The sequence below is a fragment of the Megalops cyprinoides genome, chromosome 9 (genome assembly GCF_013368585.1).
Source record: "Megalops cyprinoides isolate fMegCyp1 chromosome 9, fMegCyp1.pri, whole genome shotgun sequence".
Classification (NCBI taxonomy): Eukaryota; Metazoa; Chordata; class Actinopteri; order Elopiformes; family Megalopidae; genus Megalops; species Megalops cyprinoides.
Window position 1 is genome coordinate 2,211,404 of NC_050591.1, and position 21,348 is coordinate 2,232,751.

At 41.9% G+C, this 21,348-nt stretch overlaps 1 protein-coding gene and 1 long non-coding RNA gene across 2 annotated transcripts; one reads left to right on the forward strand and one right to left on the reverse strand.

Annotated features, from left to right (window-relative positions):
* Positions 1 to 670: 670 nt before the first annotated feature.
* On the forward strand, positions 671 to 15,377 carry LOC118783130 (ATP-sensitive inward rectifier potassium channel 1-like). Its single transcript, XM_036536838.1, has 2 exons — positions 671 to 759; positions 13,143 to 15,377. The coding sequence occupies exon 2, from the start codon at positions 13,164 to 13,166 to the stop codon at positions 14,280 to 14,282; it is 1,119 nt and encodes a 372-aa protein (XP_036392731.1). The 5' UTR covers positions 671 to 759; positions 13,143 to 13,163; the 3' UTR covers positions 14,283 to 15,377.
* A 2,005-nt stretch (positions 15,378 to 17,382) lies between these two features.
* Positions 17,383 to 18,950, reverse strand: LOC118783489. The gene is made up of 3 exons (XR_005005193.1): positions 18,839 to 18,950; positions 18,445 to 18,524; positions 17,383 to 17,624 (listed from the first exon to the last, which is right to left on the reverse strand). It is a non-coding gene; the product is annotated as an uncharacterized LOC118783489 (long non-coding RNA).
* Positions 18,951 to 21,348: the final 2,398 nt, after the last annotated feature.

Below are 21,348 nucleotides of genomic sequence, written 5' to 3' on the forward strand. Positions count from 1 at the left end.
TATAGATTTGACACTCATTCTTGGACTAACCCATTTCTGCAGTGCGGTGTCCTTTCTGCTGTGAGCCGCTTAAGTGAGTGCATGGCTCCGCCAGACCCTGCCGTGATAGCAAAGTTAACTTTATACCTTTTGCATTCCTCTCTGGAACTGTGATATACTCACTGCTGATGCAAGCTATTACCTGTGATAGGCCATAGCCCCTGGTGTCTGGAACCTCCTGCAGATTGTGTGAGCTGGCTACATTACAAAAAGCCTTTATTTCATGCTTAAACATGGCGCATGCTGGTGTGTGTGTCAAAGATAAACACCGACCTGCTGTATCATCTCGATCGTGTCATTGGGAGATGGTGTACTGAGTGTGTGGTGTGTGTGTGTGTGTGTGTGGGTGGGGGAGGGGGTGATGAAGGGAAGAGAGTGGTAGCCGGTGGCAATGGGGGCTTGAGGATTAGGGTGACAGGGGTTTGTAGGGTAAACACTGGCTCACACATCAGGGTGTGTTTAAGTTGTGTGTTTGTGTGTGTATCAGTGCGCATGCTCGCTTGTGTGTATTTGTTTGTGTGTCTGTGTTCAAAAAAAACATCACTCGAACAGGTTCTGGGACATTGGCAAACTCTATAAAAAGCCACAGGTGCAGTGCAGGGTGTTAGAAAACTTCCTCCAGTCACTCAGACGACACGCCTTCACCTGTACTACACTGGGGGTGCAACTCCAGTTCTGATCTTGCAACTTTCCTCCTGTGTCCTGTGTCACTCTGACAAGGTGAGCTCCACAGTCAAGGAGATATTTTTTTGATCCTGCTGGCTTTACAGCTCTGATTGTTGAGTTGAGGCTACATAATAATTAGTGAATTTGACTTTTATGAATTTGAAAATGCAGGCTTCTTTCTGCAATGTAGTTTGTCTCTCTCCAGTCTGTGGCATGTCTCTGTTATAATGGCATAAAGTTAACATTGGCAGCATCATACTCTGTCATCCATCAGACTAATGTCCTTTTATGTTATATTGAGAACACTAGTTTCTAGCCTGCTCACCTCTCAAGTGGTCTCTCTGTTTGTGAGCATAAGTAATGGAGATTAAATGGGGCTCCAGTGATAGCTTTGCACCCTAGTTCTCTGCCAATGCCTTGATAGGTATTTTTGGACCTGATGCCACTCATTATTTAAATGCTGTAGAAAACATCTTGGGAGACAGAAGTATCTAAAACACATGGAAGTAAACCATACACCACATTAGTTGTTACATGATACTGACAGGAAGCAAGCTTAACTTTCTGGCTTTCTACAAGATCAACTATTGTGTCAGGTTAAATATTTATCAATGATCTGAACAGCAGCTTTTAAATGGCAATGACCAAGCCTCTAAAGTGAAAAGATTAAGTCTCAAATAAAATATTATATTATTGCATGTATGTACATGTATATGCATAACATTGGCTGCAAATTATTCCCCTTTTAGACAAGGCAATGAAAAGATTACATAATTATGTTACGCAACAGGGCTATGACTTTCTGTCTGTCAGTTGGGGCCAGTTGCACAAGATTCAGAGGATATCCTCAAGAAGGTTTATAAAAACCAGAATCAAATATCTCCACCTTGACAATTATGTACAGCATTAGACTTTTGCCTGAAAATTTAATATGCATAAGTGGTCAACTTTTGATTAATCTGTAGTGCATTTTTAATTTAATTCTTCAAATTCTTCTTTTTAATAAAAAAATCCATTTCTCTCCACAACTCTCCCTTTCCCTTTCTGTTTTTTGAAAATCTGCTGTAGCACTGGAGTGGAAACTAATTTTGGCTCCAAACACTCTAATACTATGCATCTGATCCTTGTGTAACTCAGTAAATCAATCTTAAACTGTCTGTTAGATAAAGTTACAATAGTGAGTGCTGTTGCTAAGCTAATCATGGGAAAAGTTGGAGTATAGTTATTTTTTCCATTGACTATGTCTTGTTTGTAAGTTTAGAACCCAGGGTGAACTAATTTGCTCTGGGGTTTGAAAAAAGCTCAGAGGATGAGGGATGTGTGGTGAGATCAGTTTTGTTGAATAACATGCTTGCACCTTACCTGTGGGAGTGCAAAACTCACATGAGACACAGGGTTCCTTCTGTTTAAGCTTGCAAATCTTTTAAAGTTCTTCTGGCTCTCCGTTTCCCTGCAACTAGGGGTATTTTAATGTAAGAATCAATTGCGGATAAACAGATAAATGGATCTTTGTCTAATGACTGACTGGTTGAAACACACTTCATTGGGGTGGTGTTCCCCTGAGGTGCCATTTAGCAGCCCTTGTGCACTGTTATAGTATATAGACTTCCGACTGGTAGACTGTACCCCATCTCTCACCCACTCCTTTGATCAGCTTGAACTTATTTCATGTAAAGCTTAGGATGAGCAATTAAAGTAGAGTGAGACGATACTGGATCATTTGTTGGGGGCATACAGAACAGGAAGCTCCAACTTCTGTTTAGGGTGTAGCCTTGAGATAACAATTACAAGAAGATTAGCAGTGGTTCACAGTGGACCCATCAGTTTTTACAAGCACTGCTCTGTGCTGCCTTTTTCATCCAAAAAGCTACCTTCATAAAATATCTTATTTATTGATTGAATGGTTGACTGGTTGACTGAAGGTTGACTAGAAGGACTGTGGGTGTGAATAACATTTGGGTCTCAGTATGTATCCAGAAAGTTTGAGTAAATAAGTAACATCATGTCACAGGTAGTATTTTTCCATGGCTCTCCTCCCCTCTGGTGACCCTGTTTGTAGCCCATAACAGGGACGAGGAAGGTCACGGTCTTTTCTTGGTTCCAGCACATTCATTTTCAACTACTGTACATTTATTAGCATACCTAATAATAATCTAAGTTCACTGGCATGGTGGTTGATTAGTTATGTGCCCCCACACACATACATACACAGAAATGGAAAATGAATGGGATGTTGAGTTGAACATCATCACAGCAGACTACTGGGCATTGAAGAATACAATATTAATTAAAAAAGTGGTCTCCTTCTAAACACTGTCTGTGCTCTCAGCTGTCCTGCACATAGCTCTTGGCAAGGCTGCAAGAACAGGGCTGGCAGTATGGAGGCTGGGTATGGCTCTAAATAGACCAAAGCACACCAGCGCAAAGAAAACGTGAAACGGGATTAAAGAATTACTCCACGAGACACGGAACGTTATGGTGTTCCCGTGAGAAGCAAAACAAACAAACAATGAAAAAAACAGAAAAGGGTCACTGGGCTCTAGTACTACTGGCTGTGCTGTTCTGTCACACTCAGACTCCCTTAGTTGAGCGCAACACCTTCTAGGTCAGTGTTATGCAGGGGTGCGGGGGAGGATGATGGACTTGCAAGCACAGTAGTGTTTTCCTGTGGCAAAAGGACACATATAGATCCATCAGCCACCTTGCGCTGGGGTAGCTATGTCAAACAGAGCCTGTGGCGGCATGTGTGGTTCTTCAGGGGCAATTGATTGCAGGTATTGGTGGGTTTGGGATGAGAGTAGCTGGCAGATTTGGGATGGGAGAGTGATACGTTTCATGCAGCCCTTTCTTTCTGCACTGGGGGGGAGGCAAGAGGGGAGTTGAGGGAGTGTGTAAACTGTGGCATGTGCCCAGGATTATAGAATTTCAGTGGGGATTAGAAACTCACAGTGCATGCAGGCAAGCCTGCATGCAGACAGAAACCATATCACCTAAACAATCTCATGACAGAGGATGCTCAGACACAGGTACGTGTGCTGGAGTCTACAGATGCTTGTGTATGAGGTGACATGATCAAAAATGATCTGTTCCTTATCTGACTGAAATCAGTGTTTGGGTCTCTTTACATGAGTTAGGTTTACCGTGAGGGATCAGAGTCACAATCAGTTTTTGGAGTGTCATTCCTGGAATAGATTTTGGCTCAGTTTGATTCTTATGGCAATAACTCCTGTCAAAGTTGCACAATGTTTTTCTTACAGTTATAAAATATGCTGATGGTATGAGATGGAGGACTATCTCTTGTGTTCTGTGAACTCCTATGTGCTTTGTGGGAATCTTGCTTGGACCCTAATGTTCTTTTTTTCCCATTGAGAATATTCATAATTTCATGGTCATAAACAAAAGCGAAAATGTCTTTGCACTGTATTGTTTAGGAGTAATAATTTAACTTGTTCTAAGGAGATTCAAGGGCTTTTACTTTTGTCATGCAAAACCTTTAGGTGCACTTGAATTCAACACCAAGCTATTATCAAGTAATTCAGTGTAAATTAGAGAATTTGATAGAATTAATTTAACACATTAAGGGGGGTAATCTCCCATTCGCGCGTAAATCCTTTTTTGCGCGCCTCCAGTTACAAGTATTTCAGTTACGCATATTCTCCCCTACGCGCTCCGTTCACGCCCACAGCGTTTAACTTCAGAATGAAGGCGGGCTCATGAAAGAGGCGTGATTTATTTCAAATAGAAGTGGATTGAATCACAACCTCGTTTATTTTGGCTGTCGGGAAAACGTGGAACGTGGACGTAAGCATTTACCATGTGAATGCCATTGAAATCCATTCAAAGCATAAACCAGACTCTGATGTTGAAAATAAACGCAAAGGGAGAGGAGAGCTATATTACGAATCGCCTCAACGGAAAGCATGTGTTTCCATATATGACATAAACCCAAACGATAAGTAAATATACCGAACGAGACATGTGCTGGGCCTATGTATAAAGACATGTTTGACGTGTGGAGATTCATTAACCCTTTCGCACGTAACTTATTTTTTTTATGCCATGTAGCGCGTTAGGCTACGTTACATGGTTCGTTATGTTTTCATTAGCGTTATTAAGATTCGCATCGTTTTCAGTTAGCATTTGCTATATTTTTAACGTTAAATCGCTGTTTCATCAAAGCTAAAATTAGCTAGATTTTTTCCAGTCTAGTTTTTTGATCGCACCGGTTTTAGTATACGGGCTAAACGGCTAATCACACTGTTGTGACCATAGGCGCGAAAGGGTTAATAAAAACGCACTATTGAGGAAAAGGTGCAACAAAATGAATGTTCTAATGTTCACGCTTGAACTCCTGCTGAATAGCGTGTTATTAAAAATTCATTAGTAATCACTCATCATGACTCTTCCACAGTAGGCCTACTCCCTATTACAGGGGTTGGCAACCTTTCTGACATGAAGTGCCAGTTTGAAATGTTCTTGTTAATTATTGTGCCATATCAACATTAAATTTAACATTAGGCCTACACGATATGAGGAAAATCTGCGATGTGCGATAACATTGTTCAATATTGCGATGACGATATGACTTGCGATAAATAAGCAAATATTGAAGTGTGCATACTAGCTATACAGTTCCTATGTCTTTCTGCATTAATAGGCACACTGCATAGCATAGACCCCAAACATTGAACAGCCTATGCCCACTGAATAAAGAAATGACATAAATTATTTCGAACATTCTTTTATTGAACAAATTGCACATGAATGCCCAACCAATTAAACAGAACATTAATTTAAATAAGACATTATAACTATAAGAAATTAAAGTTTAATTTCCCTGCTCCCTATAAAATATTTTCTTCTAAATCAGAGGTGCCCAATTTCTTTCCTATGAAGGGCAAAAAATTAATCTGCATGGAGGGCCGCGGGCCAGAAATAAATGTTGATGTTATGTGAAATTACTTTAAATGTAATATATTTCATAGAAAATTAACATTCTAAAACTAAAGTAAAATTTCAAAATAACAAAAACACTACTCTTTAATCTGCTTAACAATAATTTTATTAATTTTCAGGGATGATTGTCAGAAACATAAAACATCCATATGCTTCTTCTTGGGAGCATGAACATATTTAAAAGGAAAGACACCTTTCTGACAGAAAGTGCATACAACTCAAGGTGCTTTAGAAAATTAAATTGAAAACAGCTGTATTGTCCACCTTTGTAATCAAGAGTGGAAATTTGACTTCAGCTTGAAAATTTGAAAAAATAGTGATAGTACTGAATAACAAATCAATATTGGATAATAAGTTTACATTGAGCAACGTTTAAGTTACACATCAAAATGACCCCATATGGTAGCTAATGAGCCACAATATCAAACGTATTAACGAAAATTAGCTTCTCATTCACCGGGTCACTGGGAACGATTTGGTAATTTCGTTTTATAGTAACGTTGGCTAACTAATAACACCAACAACATATTATTGGTCGTAAATACAACAGAATCCGCTAACCCGGGCTGCCAGGTTTGGCATAATTATTTTTGCCTAATTGGTAGTGATTTCGCACTGACTTGTGTGACTGAAATGGCAATAGTTTGGCTTCCTTACTGAGATCGGGTCAAACCAGACAAAATAAAACATTTGCCACTGTTGCCTTAGGCTTGCTCTCAGGGGGTCTCAGGCCTGGGAACAATGTAAAGCTGCTTTGTGACAACTTGTGTTGTAAAAAGCGCTATACAAACAAAATTGAATTGAATTGAATTGAATTGAACATGCATTTTAGCCATCAATTTCAATATTCGTTCCTGCGCAGAAATAGCCACGGTTTGTTTCCATGGTTAGCAGTTTATTGTAAGTAAACACTTGGCAGAGTGGTGTTTTAGTGCTTTTTCCAAAGCGAACCTTGTTGGGAATCGGTTTTGATAGTGTGTAACACGATTTCAGCTTTTTATGTGACGTCACTTGAAATCATACTGGCAACCCTGTCGAAAAGGCTGACTGTAGTTTATTACAAAGACACGTTTCTTTATTGCATTTTATTTAGTATTCAACCAGCGCTCGCTACGCCCCTGCCCCTTTCCGCTCATTGGTGGAACGTCAGTTTTAAGGGGCGCGTCATCTTATCCGGAAGAACGTGGCGGTGGGAGCTAACTGAAAACTATGAGAAGCTTAATAATGCTAATGAAAACATTACAAACTATGTAACATAACACGCGCGCTACGTAGCATAAAAAATAAGTTACGTGCGAAAGGGTTAAAAAATAAATTAAAAATCTTCTCTCGCGCGCTTATCGCCAGCATGCCAATGATTACACTGCCGCGTGCCAATGGTGGCACGTGTGCCTAAGGTTGCCGACCCCCTGCCCTATTAGCTAAAGTGATTAATGAATGGGTAACGCTCTATTATTTATGCGCATCTTAATTTATATTTCTGTTTTATTCTAATTGAAGTAATTAGTTACCAGGCTTGTTCACAATACCATGTGTTGTAAAACTTTTTTTTTTCTGTTTAACAATGTAATATAGGGTTACAAGAAATGTTATTGTAGTTTAAAAATAATGACACACAAATATCGTAAATTTTGAACTTTATTTGTACATGTATAATAATGTTAAAAGTAGGCCTACCGCCGACTTAAAAGGCAATATGGTGTTTCGCCAGGTAGTGGCGCTTGACTTACTACAGCCCTCAGAAGCGCGTAGCTGAAAAGCGCCTAAATCAAGGGCAAAATACACGTAAATGGTGTTTACATAAGAAACGCCCAGATTTTGGGGTTGCTCCGCCCGAAGCGCGTAACTGCCTTCATGGCGCGCAAATCATAGACTTAAGTCAAGGGGAGAATACGCGGAGGGTGAAAAGTGCGTACCTGCGCGCTTTTTTGACTTACGCGCATGGGAGAATACGCCCCTAAATGCATATTGAGGCAGCAAAAATAAATTTCACAAATAAAACAGCCACCACAAATATTATGCAACTGCTCTCTGATGTTGCTAAGGCTTTTAATACTTAAAACCAAATGGAAGACATATCAAACAGGGTATCACATTATCTCAGGTGCGTGTCTACGGGTGGGCTGGGGTGGCCATTGCCCACCCTGTGAAAAATCGGTTAAATTAATACAGGTTTAGCTTAATTTATATATGGCTTATCTTCACTTTTATATTTCTCTAATGAATCATTGGTCATTTCAAATGTGTGACATAATGAAAGAGGAGTGGTCGAAAACTTCCAACAGTCATCAGCATAACCTTGTGTCAGAGCACTTTCATTCAAATGAGAAAATGCTACCGGCTGGTTCTTGTGCGAGTCACCAACGTTTTGCATACTTTTGCCCGAAAAAAAACTTTTGAATTGTTCATAAAACTTTTGTTTTGTTATCCATTTTTTTTTCCTCATTCGTAGTGTTGACTACTGTCTAGTGTCATTTCTTAGGTTATAGCCTATAACTACAGCTAACGCTCTTTTGACCAGTGTTAACGTTAACTGGGGTTTGTCGCTAGTTCCTTGCTGGTTTGTTTTAAAGTAACCTATCAAGCTCACTTGGGCAGTTAAGTTTCTTGAGTTTTAAGAATGCATAGATGGCTTATTCAAAAATGATCTAACAAGGCCACAGACAATAATTCAATTCAATTCAATTCATTTTTATTTGTATAGCGCTTTTTACAACACAAGTTGTCACAAAGCAGCTTTACATTGTTCCCAGGCCTGAGACCCCCTGAGAGCAAGCCTAAGGCAACAGTGGCAAGGAAAAACTCCCTATGAGGAAGAAACCTTGAGCAGAACCGGGCTCATAGGGGGGGCCCATCTGCTTCTGGCCGGCACTGGGCAGATAGAGTTACAGACAAGTTATGCAATGTACTTTAAGACATTTATGATTGACAGACAATAACAGCAGAGTTATTATAAGAATGTCTCCTAGGATGTCCAGTTCTTGGAACGCAGTTGGCTTTGATGGGCAGGGCAGCGAGGTAGCAGGACTGGAAAACGGGATGAGATGCTTGGGCTACAGCTCCGGACAGGAGCCCGGAGCAGGGATAGGATGCGAACAGAAAACAGTGGTTAGTGGATGATGAGAATGGCAGGGATGTAGAACAGAGAGGCAGGAGAGGAGGGGCAGAGAAAAAGGTGTGCAACAAGGAAAGACCCCGGCAGGCTAACATTATGGCAGCATACCTGGGGGACGGGAGGCAAGGGACCGGCATAGTCATGAGGGCGACCCTAAGACAGTCAACACCAGATCACGGCACAGAGTCCATGAAAGCAATGACCACTTAGTCCACCAGAGACTCTATGATCCATGCCAGCACCAGGCCATGTCCCTCAGCTGAAGGATTTACTATATAGATATATTTTGAGCCTAGACTTAAAGGTGGAGAGAGAGTCTGTTCCCTGAATCTCTGAGGGTAAGGGAGAGGGGCTTGATAGGAAAAGGCTCTACCGCCTACAGTAGTTTTGCCCACTCTTGGAATGATGAGAAGCTTGGCATTTTGGGAGCGAAGGGCTCTCTGTGGAAGATATGGGTGAAGAAGGTCCTTAAGATGGGGGGGGGGGGGGGGGGGTTGGGGGCAAGCCCATTTAAAGCCTTAAATGTGAGTAAGAGTATTTTAAAAACGATCTGGTATTTAATAGGTAGCCAATGGAGAGAAGCCAGAACTGGGGTGATGTGCTCAAAGCGTTTAGTTTTAGTTAAGATTCGAGCAGCTGCATTTTTCACCAGCTGAAGGGGCTTAAATGAGACATTTGCACATCCTGACAAGAGGGCATTACAGTAGTCTAATCTGGATGTTACAAAGGTGTGGATTAGTTTTTCAGCATCGTTAATTGATACGATTTTCCTGATTTTAGCAATATTTCTCAGATGGAACAAGGCAGTCCTAGAGGTGTTAGTTATGTGAGTTTCAAAAGAGAGCTCGGGATCAATAACAACACCAAGGTCTTTGATGGCTGCACTCGGGGCAAGGGAGACATCATCAAGGTCCAGTGTAAAATGAGTGAGTTTGCTCCTGATTGAATTTTGGCTTATGACCAATATTTCGGTTTTGTCCGGGTTAAGGAGGAGAAAGTTTCGGGCCATCCAATTCTTTACATCTGTTCGGCAGGCCTCCATGTTTGAAATATTCAGAGGGACATCGGGTTTGACTGATATGTATAACTGAGTGTCATCCGCGTAACAGTGGAAATTAATGTCATGTTTACGGATGATATCGCCAAGAGGCAACATGTATAATGAGAAGAGCAGAGGTCCAAGCACAGATCCTTGAGGTATACCATATCTTACTCTGGAACGAGTGGAGGATTCGTTGTTAATGGAGACAAACTGATATCGTTCTGATAGATAAGACCTAAACCAAGATAGGGCCTGTCCACTTATGCCAACCAGGTTTTCGAGGCAGTCAAGGAGGATACAATGATCGATGGTATCAAAGGCTGCACCTAGGTCTAGCAGCACAAAAAGAGAGATACAGCCATTGTCACAGGAGAGTAGAAGGTCGTTGAGCACTTTCAGGAGAGCGGTTTCCGTACTGTGGTGAGGCCTAAATCCGGACTGGAAAAACTTCCAAAATGTTGTTAGAGTGTAAAAAGGCACTGAGTTGCTTTGATACTGCTTTTTCCAGAATTTTTGAGAGGAATGGAAGGTTCGAGATGGGCCTATAGTTTGACAGGTCATTGAGATCAAGATTAGGCTTTTTCAGAATAGGCTTGATAACTGCTACTTTGAAGGGCTGAGGTACGTGTCCAGACATAAGAGAGGCGTTGATAAGATTTAATAGCAGTGTGCCAATTGCAGGCAGTAGCCGTTTTAGGAAGCCAGTTGGTATGGGCCAAGTTGGCTGGTAGAGTTATTAGATGAATTAATATAAGAAGAAAAGTCACTAAATTCAATGGGTATAAAAGAGTCAAAGTGCGAGGCGGGCCTAATAGACATGCCTACATAATCTGGAACGGGACTGGCCAGGGAGGAGCCAGAAGTTGATGAGAATTTTTGTATTGTGTCTCTTATCTTTAATATTTTACTATCAAAGAAGTTCATGAAGTCATTGCTACTATAAATTGCTGGTATGGTAGGGTTAACTGATGCAGGACTCTTGGTTAATCTGGCGATAGTGCTAAACAGGTACCTAGGATTGTCCTTGTTTCTCTCAATAAGGGTAGAGAAATATTTAGATCTGGTAGCTGTGAGGGCATGCTTGTAAGTTGGGAGACTTTCCTTCCACGCCAGGAGAAAAAACCTGTAATTTGGTGGAGCGCAATTTTCTTTCAAGTTTTCGCGTAGCTTGTTTGAGAGCACGAGTATGGTCATTATACCAAGGTGCTAGCTTCTTGTCTGTGATTTTCTTCCTTTTGAGGGGAGCAACGGCATCCAGAGTTTTACGCAAAGTAGAGTCGATACTGTCCGCGAGTAGGTTAATTTCAGTTGAGCTAGGGTTTGAACATAAACTAGAGGAGATTTCGTTGTGCAGGTAGTATGATGTAGGGAGCTCGTTGATAAAGGCATTTGCTGTAAGAGCAAAACGTGCGCCTGGAAGAAAATCTAGGCTCCGAGTATGTGAAGCACGTTAGTGGTAAATTGAAAGAGATGAGATAGTGGTCGGATAACACAGGATTGTGTGGCATAATTTCCACCTGGTTAGTGTCTGCTCCATATGTGAGGACCAAATCAAGAGTATGGTTGCGGTAATGTGTGGGTTTGTCCACAGCTTGATAGAGTCCAATGGGTTCGATGATGGACAAAAATGCTGTTCTGAACGGGTCATGTTCATTATCCATACGCACATTAAAGTCGCCTACTATTACAGCTTTTTCTGTATTGACAACCAGGTCAGATAAAAAATTGGCAAATTCCGATAAGAAAACACTGTAAGGGCCAGGTGGCCTGTAAACTATTACAAGGGTAAATAGCTGAAATGCAGTCTTGTCAGGATGTGCAAAGCTAAGTACTAATAGTTCAAATGAATGGAAGTTGTAGCCAGGTTTAATGGTGGCAACAATACCATTGCTGTTTCTGCCGATCTAGCCCTGTTTCAGTGTCGGCGGCACACGACATTAAAAACACACGACCTGCCACCCCTGAATGCTTCCACTGTTAAAGACTGGGAGTTGAATAATGTTAAACCTTCCCAGCCAAAAATTGTTTGGCCAGAAGACAAGATTCTATAGCACGAGCTGGTACCAGTCTCGACCGTGGCTGGAGTATTCAGCACAGCGTGATGCAGTTTTCTGTTTTTCGTGTCGCATGGTGCCAGTTATAGGGAGGACATATTCACCCAGCGTGGCATCACAAATAGGAAACATGCCCTTAACCGAGACAGTGGCTTCCAAAAACATGCGTCCAATGTCTGCTTGGCAAGAATATCAGCACAGGCATGGCTATTGGTGAAAGTGTCGCACATCTGCTAGGGCAAAGTCAGGTCGAAAAAACTAAATATTACGTTAAAAGCATTGGCGAGTTTCTCCCGGTAAACGAACTTGCTTTCCATGGGCATAGCAGTCAGGGAGAGGGAGAAAGTTTCTTTTTGTGTTATATATCTTTGCCTTAGGAGCCTATAGACTGCACCAGTTGAGAATTTGTTTTATTTCAGATTTCTTTTTTTCCAGTGTTCCAGAAGAAAAAACACAGGGCTATCTTACATCTGATATTCTTGTCTTGCTAGGCTTGAAAATGACAGCCTGTAATTCTGCATTAAGTTTACTAGTACTGCACTCTGATCCTTCATTTCTATAAATTTTGTGTCTATCAAGCTACATTAATAACTGCAATTACAGTATAAATGGAAATAATCAGTAATTGTAATAATTTTTGTCATGTGGGAATAGCATGATCGTAGTTGCATTTACTATTGTATATGTGGGCCTGTTGAAACTGTTATATCTTTAAGTCAATGGGAAGACCAAGGGTGACACCATCTGCTCCAGCACCTGAAAAAGGGGTTGTGTCACTCTAACAAAAGGACCCAAAAGAAACTTTGTTCTTCATGAATTATGTCCTGAAGTTCACAACTCTTAGAATGTAAATTTATAGGCATTAAAGCAAAGTAAAGCATCCATTTGTCTGCTGTGTCTTTCAAAATCCCTTCAACAGGGCCTAGAGCTTTTATCAGAGTATTTCTGAATGATAAGTAACCTGCATTGTATAGGCAGAAAGAGAGGTTTTTGAGTTGTGGCTCTTTTCATATTGGATATAGTTGCCTACCCACCATATCCAAATGCCCACCCCAGGATGACATGCTAGTAACGCCACTGCATTACCTACTGATCAAAGCAAAGCCATCAGCTGAGACTGTATAGTAACAAATATGTCAAATCTAAACAAACAGTGCTTATAGCATGAACATTCATGTTGATAGCTTAATGAAGAATGTGTCACTTTCTGGAAGGAACTGCTGCTTTGGTCAGCAAGCTTGCCTCAGTCCTGCCTCTGTTTCTTCCTCAGAGAAACTCCCGCAGCTTGAGAATGTTCCAGTCCCTTCAGAAGCGCATCCAGGAGCACCTGGTGGAGAGGCGTATCCGCCTGTCGCGGCTGGTTACCAAGGATGGCCGCTGCAACATCGAGTTCGGGAACGTGCGGTACAGCAACCACTTTGCCTTCCTGGTGGACTTCTGGACGACCTTTGTGGAGATCCGCTGGCGCTATGTGGTCTTCACCTTCATTGCCTCCTTCACAGGCAGCTGGTTCATCTTTGGCCTGCTTTGGTACTGGATTGCTAGGAGCAATGGGGACCTGAGCTGGCAGCAACCCCCTAAAAACCATACCCGCTGTGTGGACAACGTCAATGGGCTCACCACTGCCTTCCTGTACTCCCTGGAGACCCAGACCACCATCGGGTATGGTGGGCGTGCCTTGACGGAGCACTGTGGGGGAGCCGTCACCCTCCTCATCATCCAGTCCCTCCTAGGTGCCATTATCAACTGTTTCATGTGCGGGGTCATCCTGGCCAAGATCTCCCTCCCTAAGAAGAGAGCTAAGACCATAACCTTCAGTGAGACAGCCGTCATCTGCCCCAAAAGGAACAGCCTGTGTCTGCTAATACGTGTAGCCAACCTGCGCAAGACCCTGCTGATCGGAAGCCAGATCTATGGCAAGCTGCTGAGGACAACCATCACACCTGATGGGGAGACAATTATCATGGACCAGATCAACATTGACTTTGTGGTGGACGCTGGCAAGGACAACCTTTTCTTCGTCTGCCCCCTCACCCTTTGCCACGTAATTGACAAGGCCAGCCCCTTCTTTGAGATGGCTGTGGATACCCTCCACCAGCAGGAGTTCGAGTTGGTGGTGTTCCTGGAGGGGACGGCCGAGTCCACCAGCTCCACCTGCCAGGTGCGGACATCCTTCATTCCACAGGAGATCCAGTGGGGCTACAGCTTCCTGCCCATCATCTCCCGCACCAAAGAGGGCAAGTACAGGGTAGACTTCTCCAACTTTTCCAAGACCGTGCCCGTGGCCACTGCACATTGCGCCTACTGCTTCCACAATGAAAAGGGCCACCATCACCACACCACGGGCATAGACAACCAAGGCTTTGAGGTAATTGACATCCATGACCCAACGGATGGCACCAAGATGTGAGCCCCTTGTGGCTGGAGGTGGGACTGCCCACTCTGGGGTTGGGACAGCGCTGACTCCAGGAGTTCCAGAACTGAAAGAATTTACTTGTGGACATTTCAAAGGTTTTGGGCCATGTGACATCATTAGCGTGACCCACCAGAGATCCTAAAATGGTGGACTGTGCCTTGTGGGAGAAAATATGGGTACTGCTATTCGCAGTTACTTATGATTAGTACAGGATTATGCAATAGTATCTATCGCTCCTGTCTTAAATAAGACTAATGTAACAGGCAATATTGTTTCATTGCCTTAGAATGGGTAGGACAGTGGTTCACACACTATATATAATGTTCAGAAATAATGACATAAGTCCAATTCTTGGAATTTTTCCCAGTTTTTTCACTTGGAAAGGAATGCTTGTTCAACAAACCACAAATCTAGCACAGAGAATGGTGAAACACTTCCTTTGCAATTATCGAAATATTTTAGCAAGGATCTTCTCTTAATTGCTAGTCCAAGTGAAAAGCTGAATATATTGCTTCTGTAACTGAAAAAGAGGAGAATTTGGACCAAACCTTAGGGTTAGGTCTACATGTGATATACTGTGAAGCAAAGGGTGGGAAAACACAGTCTCATACTGGTAAATTCATCTCAAAATGACTCATCGGGCTTGTTTTTGATGAGGATGAGAAAGGAAGAACAGCTTCATTATTAATTCATAGTTGAACAGGAAAAGCCTAGAGGTTACCCATGAGGGGATTATAGTTTAAGTCCTTTTTTATGAAATATTTAAAAGCTGTAGGAGTAATAAAGGGGTTTATTAAGGATTGTTTGTGCAAGCTGTTTGTTTTAATAGTGTTATTTTTCCTCTGCATTCATTCACACTCAGGAAATACTAATGTTCAGAAAATGATACTGAATACAGCTGCACTCAGCCACAACATGAAGTCAAGCAATAATATGTGAGGAAAAAATGGTATATGATAAGTTCTTTATCAAGCAGTTTCGTATTTAAACTCAGGGGAACACAGTGCTGGCAACAATAAAGATGTTTTTCTGAGGTGTGTGATTTCCTTTGTGTTTTCACAGCTACTTCATTGCTCCAGGTTCCCCAGACTCTGTGCATAGTAACGAAACACAGGTATCAAGGAAACTGACAATCATTCACAGATGTGTTTTATTTTTTATAAAGCATATACCTATTAATTCAAAAGAAAAACTAAAATGTCAGAAAAAATTAAACACAAGAAAGATGCTACCAATGCTTTCTATTCACATTTACACTAAATATTAATTGAATTACTTAATTCAAGTAACTAATTAACTAAAACCTGATCTGCCTGTAAAAGGTAAATGGTCCATCATCTAATTTGCCTCTGCAGAACTACTTTTTCTCAAGCTAAATGGGAAAACAATAAGAGCAAAACATTAAGCACAGGTGACAAAACAAAGAAATGCCGCTGGTGTATGTTAAAGCATGTCACAGTTAACTCTGAGCTAAGTTCTGATGGCTTTCTATTGACAAATGAGCAACTTGAACGGGAACAATGGAAATTTTGCACACCTTGTTAAGAGTCAGTCAACCACAGAGATAAGACCAAAAGCATTTTGGAAATGTTTTTGCCACCCAGACCATGTGACCAACTCAGCCTTATTCCAACTTTTGCAAGAAAAATATGTCAATGTGGAAAGAGACACAAATGCAGAGTTGGATTTATTATGACTCTGCCCCAAAGGCAGCAATAACAATAAATGCTGCAATTATTGTAACCTAAAAAAGACAGAAGCTTTAATCTTTTGTATAGTAACTGTGCAGAAGCAGAAAGAAGTTACATACTTATTTAATCTTATTTTGGTTTTATCTTCATACCGACAGTCTCACACCCAAACATTTTCACTGCAAATTAAAAATGTAAAAATGGTTTAATCTGAAGTACAGCACTTCTATATCCTTGACACACAATGTGATACCACCTTGATCAGCTTTCCACTCCATCCCTGATGGAGCAGAGAAATATCAGTAACAAGTACACCGATCTCGTGAAGCGTGCAGCAAGACGTTTGCAAGATAACAAATGTCCTTGCAGTATGGCGTTTATTTAAAAAAACACTAATGAATCGTCTGAGTGTGGTGAAAATACTATGCTGGATTGCTACACAGAAGTCTTAAGTTCTTTATAAATCTAAATAATTGAGCTATTACAGATAGCAGTCAATACTAAACGTAGCAGCCCACAGGCAAACACACCGTCAAATCAATGACAGTGACGCTGAACTACTGTTGGCCTGTTGCAAAACATGATATCAAAACCTAACATCGATTTACAAGATAAAAAATGTCATAAAAACAAAAGGTGAAACCCTCATGACACGACTTAACTTTACCCTCAAACAAGCCGAGTTGTGACAGTAAACTCAGCACTATCCAATGTTTAATGTTTAATTATTGTTTGATGCAGTAAACAACGTGGAAAAAAAAGAAAGTGAGTAACAGCAAATGCGTTTCAAAATATAATGTAACCTGGAATTGTATTCACACTGAACTCTTGTTACTGAGATTCGTATAAGGAGGTTTTGTCCCTGGTGTACTGATTAAATCTAAATCGACGGGTTCTCCTTGACCCACATCTTGAGAAAATGTAACGTCAATACAAATTTTCATATACTCTACTGTTTGTTATGGCCCTTTTCCTGAAGGCTCATTAAAGCTCAGGCAGAAGATACATGCCTGCGTCATAGTGAAATTATTTTATATCCAAATAGTATACAAATAAATAATGAATATAAATAAATTCTATACCAATGGTATATCAGGAGGTACGGAAGCCGAGAACGGCCGTGCTTGCAATTACTTTTTTAATGCCGTTATCTCGAGATCACGAGTTAATTATTTCCCTATCTCAAGAAAACAAAAGGCAGATTTGACATCACGGGATAATTATGGAGAACTCGAAAAGGAGTGTCTGGTTTGTTTGATCAGCGTTTCCCAAACCTCTCCCAGAGGACCCCTTGTCCTGCATGTTTTAGATCTCTCCCTGCTCCAGTCAGCTGATTTAAATGATCAGTTTTTTATTAAGCAGCTTCAGGAGTGAGTTGATCATTTGAATCAGTTGTGCTGGAGCAGGGAGAAATCTAAAACATGCAGGACAAGGGGTCCTCCAGGAGAGGTTTGGGAAATGCTGCTGTAAATTATGTGGAGTTTGGAGTGAGCTAATGGTGGACTTGCTGGGTTCGGATCGTACGAATCGCTGTAAGGTGTCCGGTTAGAACGTGATGTCCGTTTCCTTATGAGGGGTTGCCAAACACCACAACGTGATCTTCTCTCAAATGTTCTTTATTGAGTGATAGTGGGTATGTGTGGTTCTGCAAAAACAACAAAATACAGTATTGGTCTTGATGCATAAATAAATCACAACAATAAGGAGTTTATCTACTGAATTAGAACATTCTAAATGAAATAACAGATCAACAAACAAACATTTCAACTGTGCATAAAGCATAGGAGTACTAGGCGTATCTACCATTGTGTACACAGCAGCTGCCTTTACCAACGCCATCGCCAAACATTCAGTGCGCATGCGCGCCTAACCAGAAAGGTGTAGGATTTCTGCCTCAGTCCGACTAGCAGCTAAGGCCAGGTTCACACTACATGACTTTAAAATCGGGAATTTTGAACTCGTTGTGGCTTGCACATTACATGACTGATCAGCGACAGGCGGTCACACATTACAAGATTTTTCACCAGAAGGAATCTCCGACGACTCTGTCTGGTCTCCACACTACGTTTTTAGTTTTGGAAAATTTGTCGGCTGGACAGTCCTAAGTCATAAAATCATATTCACAGTACTGCAGGAATTTATTATTTTTTTGGAAACATCAAAAAGGCATCGGTGCTCCTGCCAAAGTTCAACCAAATTTTCCTCCATTTCTTGGATCCAAGCAGATCGCGGAACTTCTGTTGTAGCCGTGCTTATTGATCCCCCGGGTTTCCCCTCACCCAGTCTCTTGCGCTGTCCATTGGCTGTAGCTCGTCGCCGCACTTACTGCCAGACACTACACTTTTCACACTACAGGATTTGGAATCCCCGACAGGTCCAGATATTTAGCCTGCTAGATATCTGTCGGGGGTCTACGAGACATCGGCGAGTCTCTTGGATGGCGTCTTTGAACAATTCATACATACCGATCGAGAGCCGATTTCCGATCCCCGAGCAAACGCCGATTTGCCTCTGATCTGGGGCTTTTGTCGGCGATATCCAAAAACTGTCAGCGAGTGGAAAATCAGAGCTAAAATCGTGTACTGTGAACCTGGCCTAACTAGCTAGTTATCTTACTATGGCGGTGTCACGGCAGGAAGTTGTAACAAGCCGAAAATTCCGTAAAGTTTCATTTACAATTACTACAAACATGCGCTAAACTACCGGTAATTCCTCTCCGGTAAATATAAACGCGATTGGAATGTTATCGCCTAAACATTCTACCCGTCTACAGCAATTACAAAACAAATGGCGCAACATAGCTGGCTAGTACAAATGCAAGATAACTAATGGTATAAATATATGTACAACCATACTCACTGGTAGACGAACGCACAGACAACACTCAAAGACAACTCCCCATATTAACTAAACAACTAGACATGACTTTCGTAACTCTATGCAACTGCCGATGGCGCACGTCTTCCTCACTCTGCTGCTGGCGGAGTTCTGATGGGGGGGGGGGGGGGCGAATAATTCGCCCTGATTGGCGGAAAGTTCGGATTCGTGGTGACGAATTGCTGGTGGGCTGTCCGATGTAGCTCGATAAAGGAGATTGGAGGTTGGCAGCACTCAAATCTTACATGCGAGCCTTTTTCACAGCTGTATCTGACCACACCTGATTTTAGCCTTCAAGATCGCTGTCATGACTGTCGGGGAGGATCTGAATGTTATCTGTAACAGAAAGACACAATGCAATTTCTGCCTGTGTTAGACCTTGACTGAAGTACAGTCTGATGCATTGGTACTCCTGACATTTTCAGTTTAAATCAGTTGCTACAGTTGTCAAGATGCCATCTATGCATGCTGGCATGGCACTCCTGATCTCTGATAATAATATGATAATAATAAAAGGAAACGACCTTTTGTTTCCTCAAATAATTATGTCGTTATCACGAGAAAACGAGCTTTGTTTTCTCGAGATAACGAAATAATTAACTCGTGATCTCGAGATAACGGCAAGCAAACAATGGCAAGCACGGCCGTTCTCGGCTTCCGTATGGAGGAAATTGTGACTTTCTTTCTTCTCTTTACATCTTCAGTACTTTGATCGGGTATGATTAACACATGCACTGCGTGTTAGTGTTTCTGTTGTAAAAACTACCAACAGAATAGTTTCAACTGACTTACTGTGTGTTGCATATGTCGCAGACTCCGGAGACGAAATCTTTCGGCTGACAACGCTGAATACGGAGTCATTTGAAATGACCTTCCCGCGTAACCGCCGCACGAGGGCAGTGTCGATCCCCCCCAACCCCCATTCAGTTCACAAGAGAGGCAGAGCAGCACAGCGGGTCCTTCAAGTGAAGACACGAAGACACAAAGCCGAGGATCCGTCCCTGTGGCATGCATCAGCTTTCTCGGCAAAGCAGAGGAAGGAATATGCAGAGTAAACATGCCACGTAACACACAGGGTCAGAAGACAGGGGGCCACAACGGTGCGTACGCGCTAAAATCGTGCTGAGCACTTTTCTACACATAAAACGGTATTTATCAAAAGATACTTCCCGGGAAAACATGCGTACCTCTGCGCATGGTCCCGAGGTGGAATACGCATAAAATTTGTAATTTGCAGATTGGCGACACCAAGAGGAACTAACGGTGATGCAAGTAAACGGGTGTTGTGTCAATCATTGATGAGTGTTATCGCGCCAGGCCCCGGCGCCAGGATAAAATGGCGAAGGGGCAAATCTTTTCATATAGTAAGACAGTAGATTATCATCCTGCTGTTGCCTATTTCTGCATTTTTTTCATCCTGCGAGTGGCAATATAGTGGCGTTTTGATTAGATGCGAACAATTCCCTACCTTACCTTTTCTATGTGTTTGTGCGTCATGGCCATAATATGAAATAGGAATATTTGGGGCAGATTGCCAGGTCACCACCAAGTTGGTCTGGTGGTAGGTTTAATGATATTCTTTGATTTAACCATGCAATAGCATCTGAAAGGCTAAATAACAACAACATAAGACTACTGTTTCAAAATCAAACAATACATTTATTTCACAGCAGTGGTGAAGCCAATACTAAAAGAGTGGCGAAAAAACGAATAAGCGCACACAGGACCAGTGTGTCTGCACCCGGTGCCACGAGGGGGCAAGAGGGAGCTTTGCCCCCTCAGTTGTATCTTCTGCCCCCCCAGTTTAAGTTTTATGTACCCTATAGAAAAATAGCACAAACAACAAACATATTGGAAACGTTGGAATACTCGTTAGAAACGACACAGGGAAGTAAAGTTTCGGTCAACGAGAGAGAGGGAGAGAGAGAGAGAGCGAGCAAGAGAGCTGCATGGCATGAGCAGAAAGACAGACAAAACGATCCGATTATCTTTTTTTTTACTTAATGACCTTGACACTGTTGGCTATTATTTTGTTGATTTGAGCAGTCATCTCTCAGTGGTTAGAATCATTCATAAATTCTATTATTTTGCGTCTTGTACACCTACGTTCCGAATGCTCCGATTCCCTAAATGGTGCGAGGACACTCAGGTTTAAAATCTGACCACTTCTTTTTCTTTTCCTCCACCGTATGCACCTCTGGTGAAACTACATTCATAGCAGTCACCACTATGAGCCACTCCGCATTTTTCCGTCGATTTGACATGCCGCTAGTCTGGCCTCCAAAAAAGGACATTTTTCTCCTCTCCACCTCATCAACTATCACCTCTATCTCCGTGTCCGAATAACTTCTCTTCTTACGTCCTGCCATTGATCCTCAACATCAGTCTCTGCATTTCACTCAGATTTACCTGGGATCTTTAATATGCTAATTCGACGACTTAAAGGATTGTCTCAGTCCATATAAGAACTATTGCGGGAGTGGACGTTAAGC

What these genes read in the sequence shown, in the direction of transcription:
- LOC118783130 (XM_036536838.1), top strand. Translation starts at nt 13,164, where the DNA reads ATGTTCCAGTCCCTTCAGAAGCGCATCCAGGAGCACCTGGTGGAGAGG.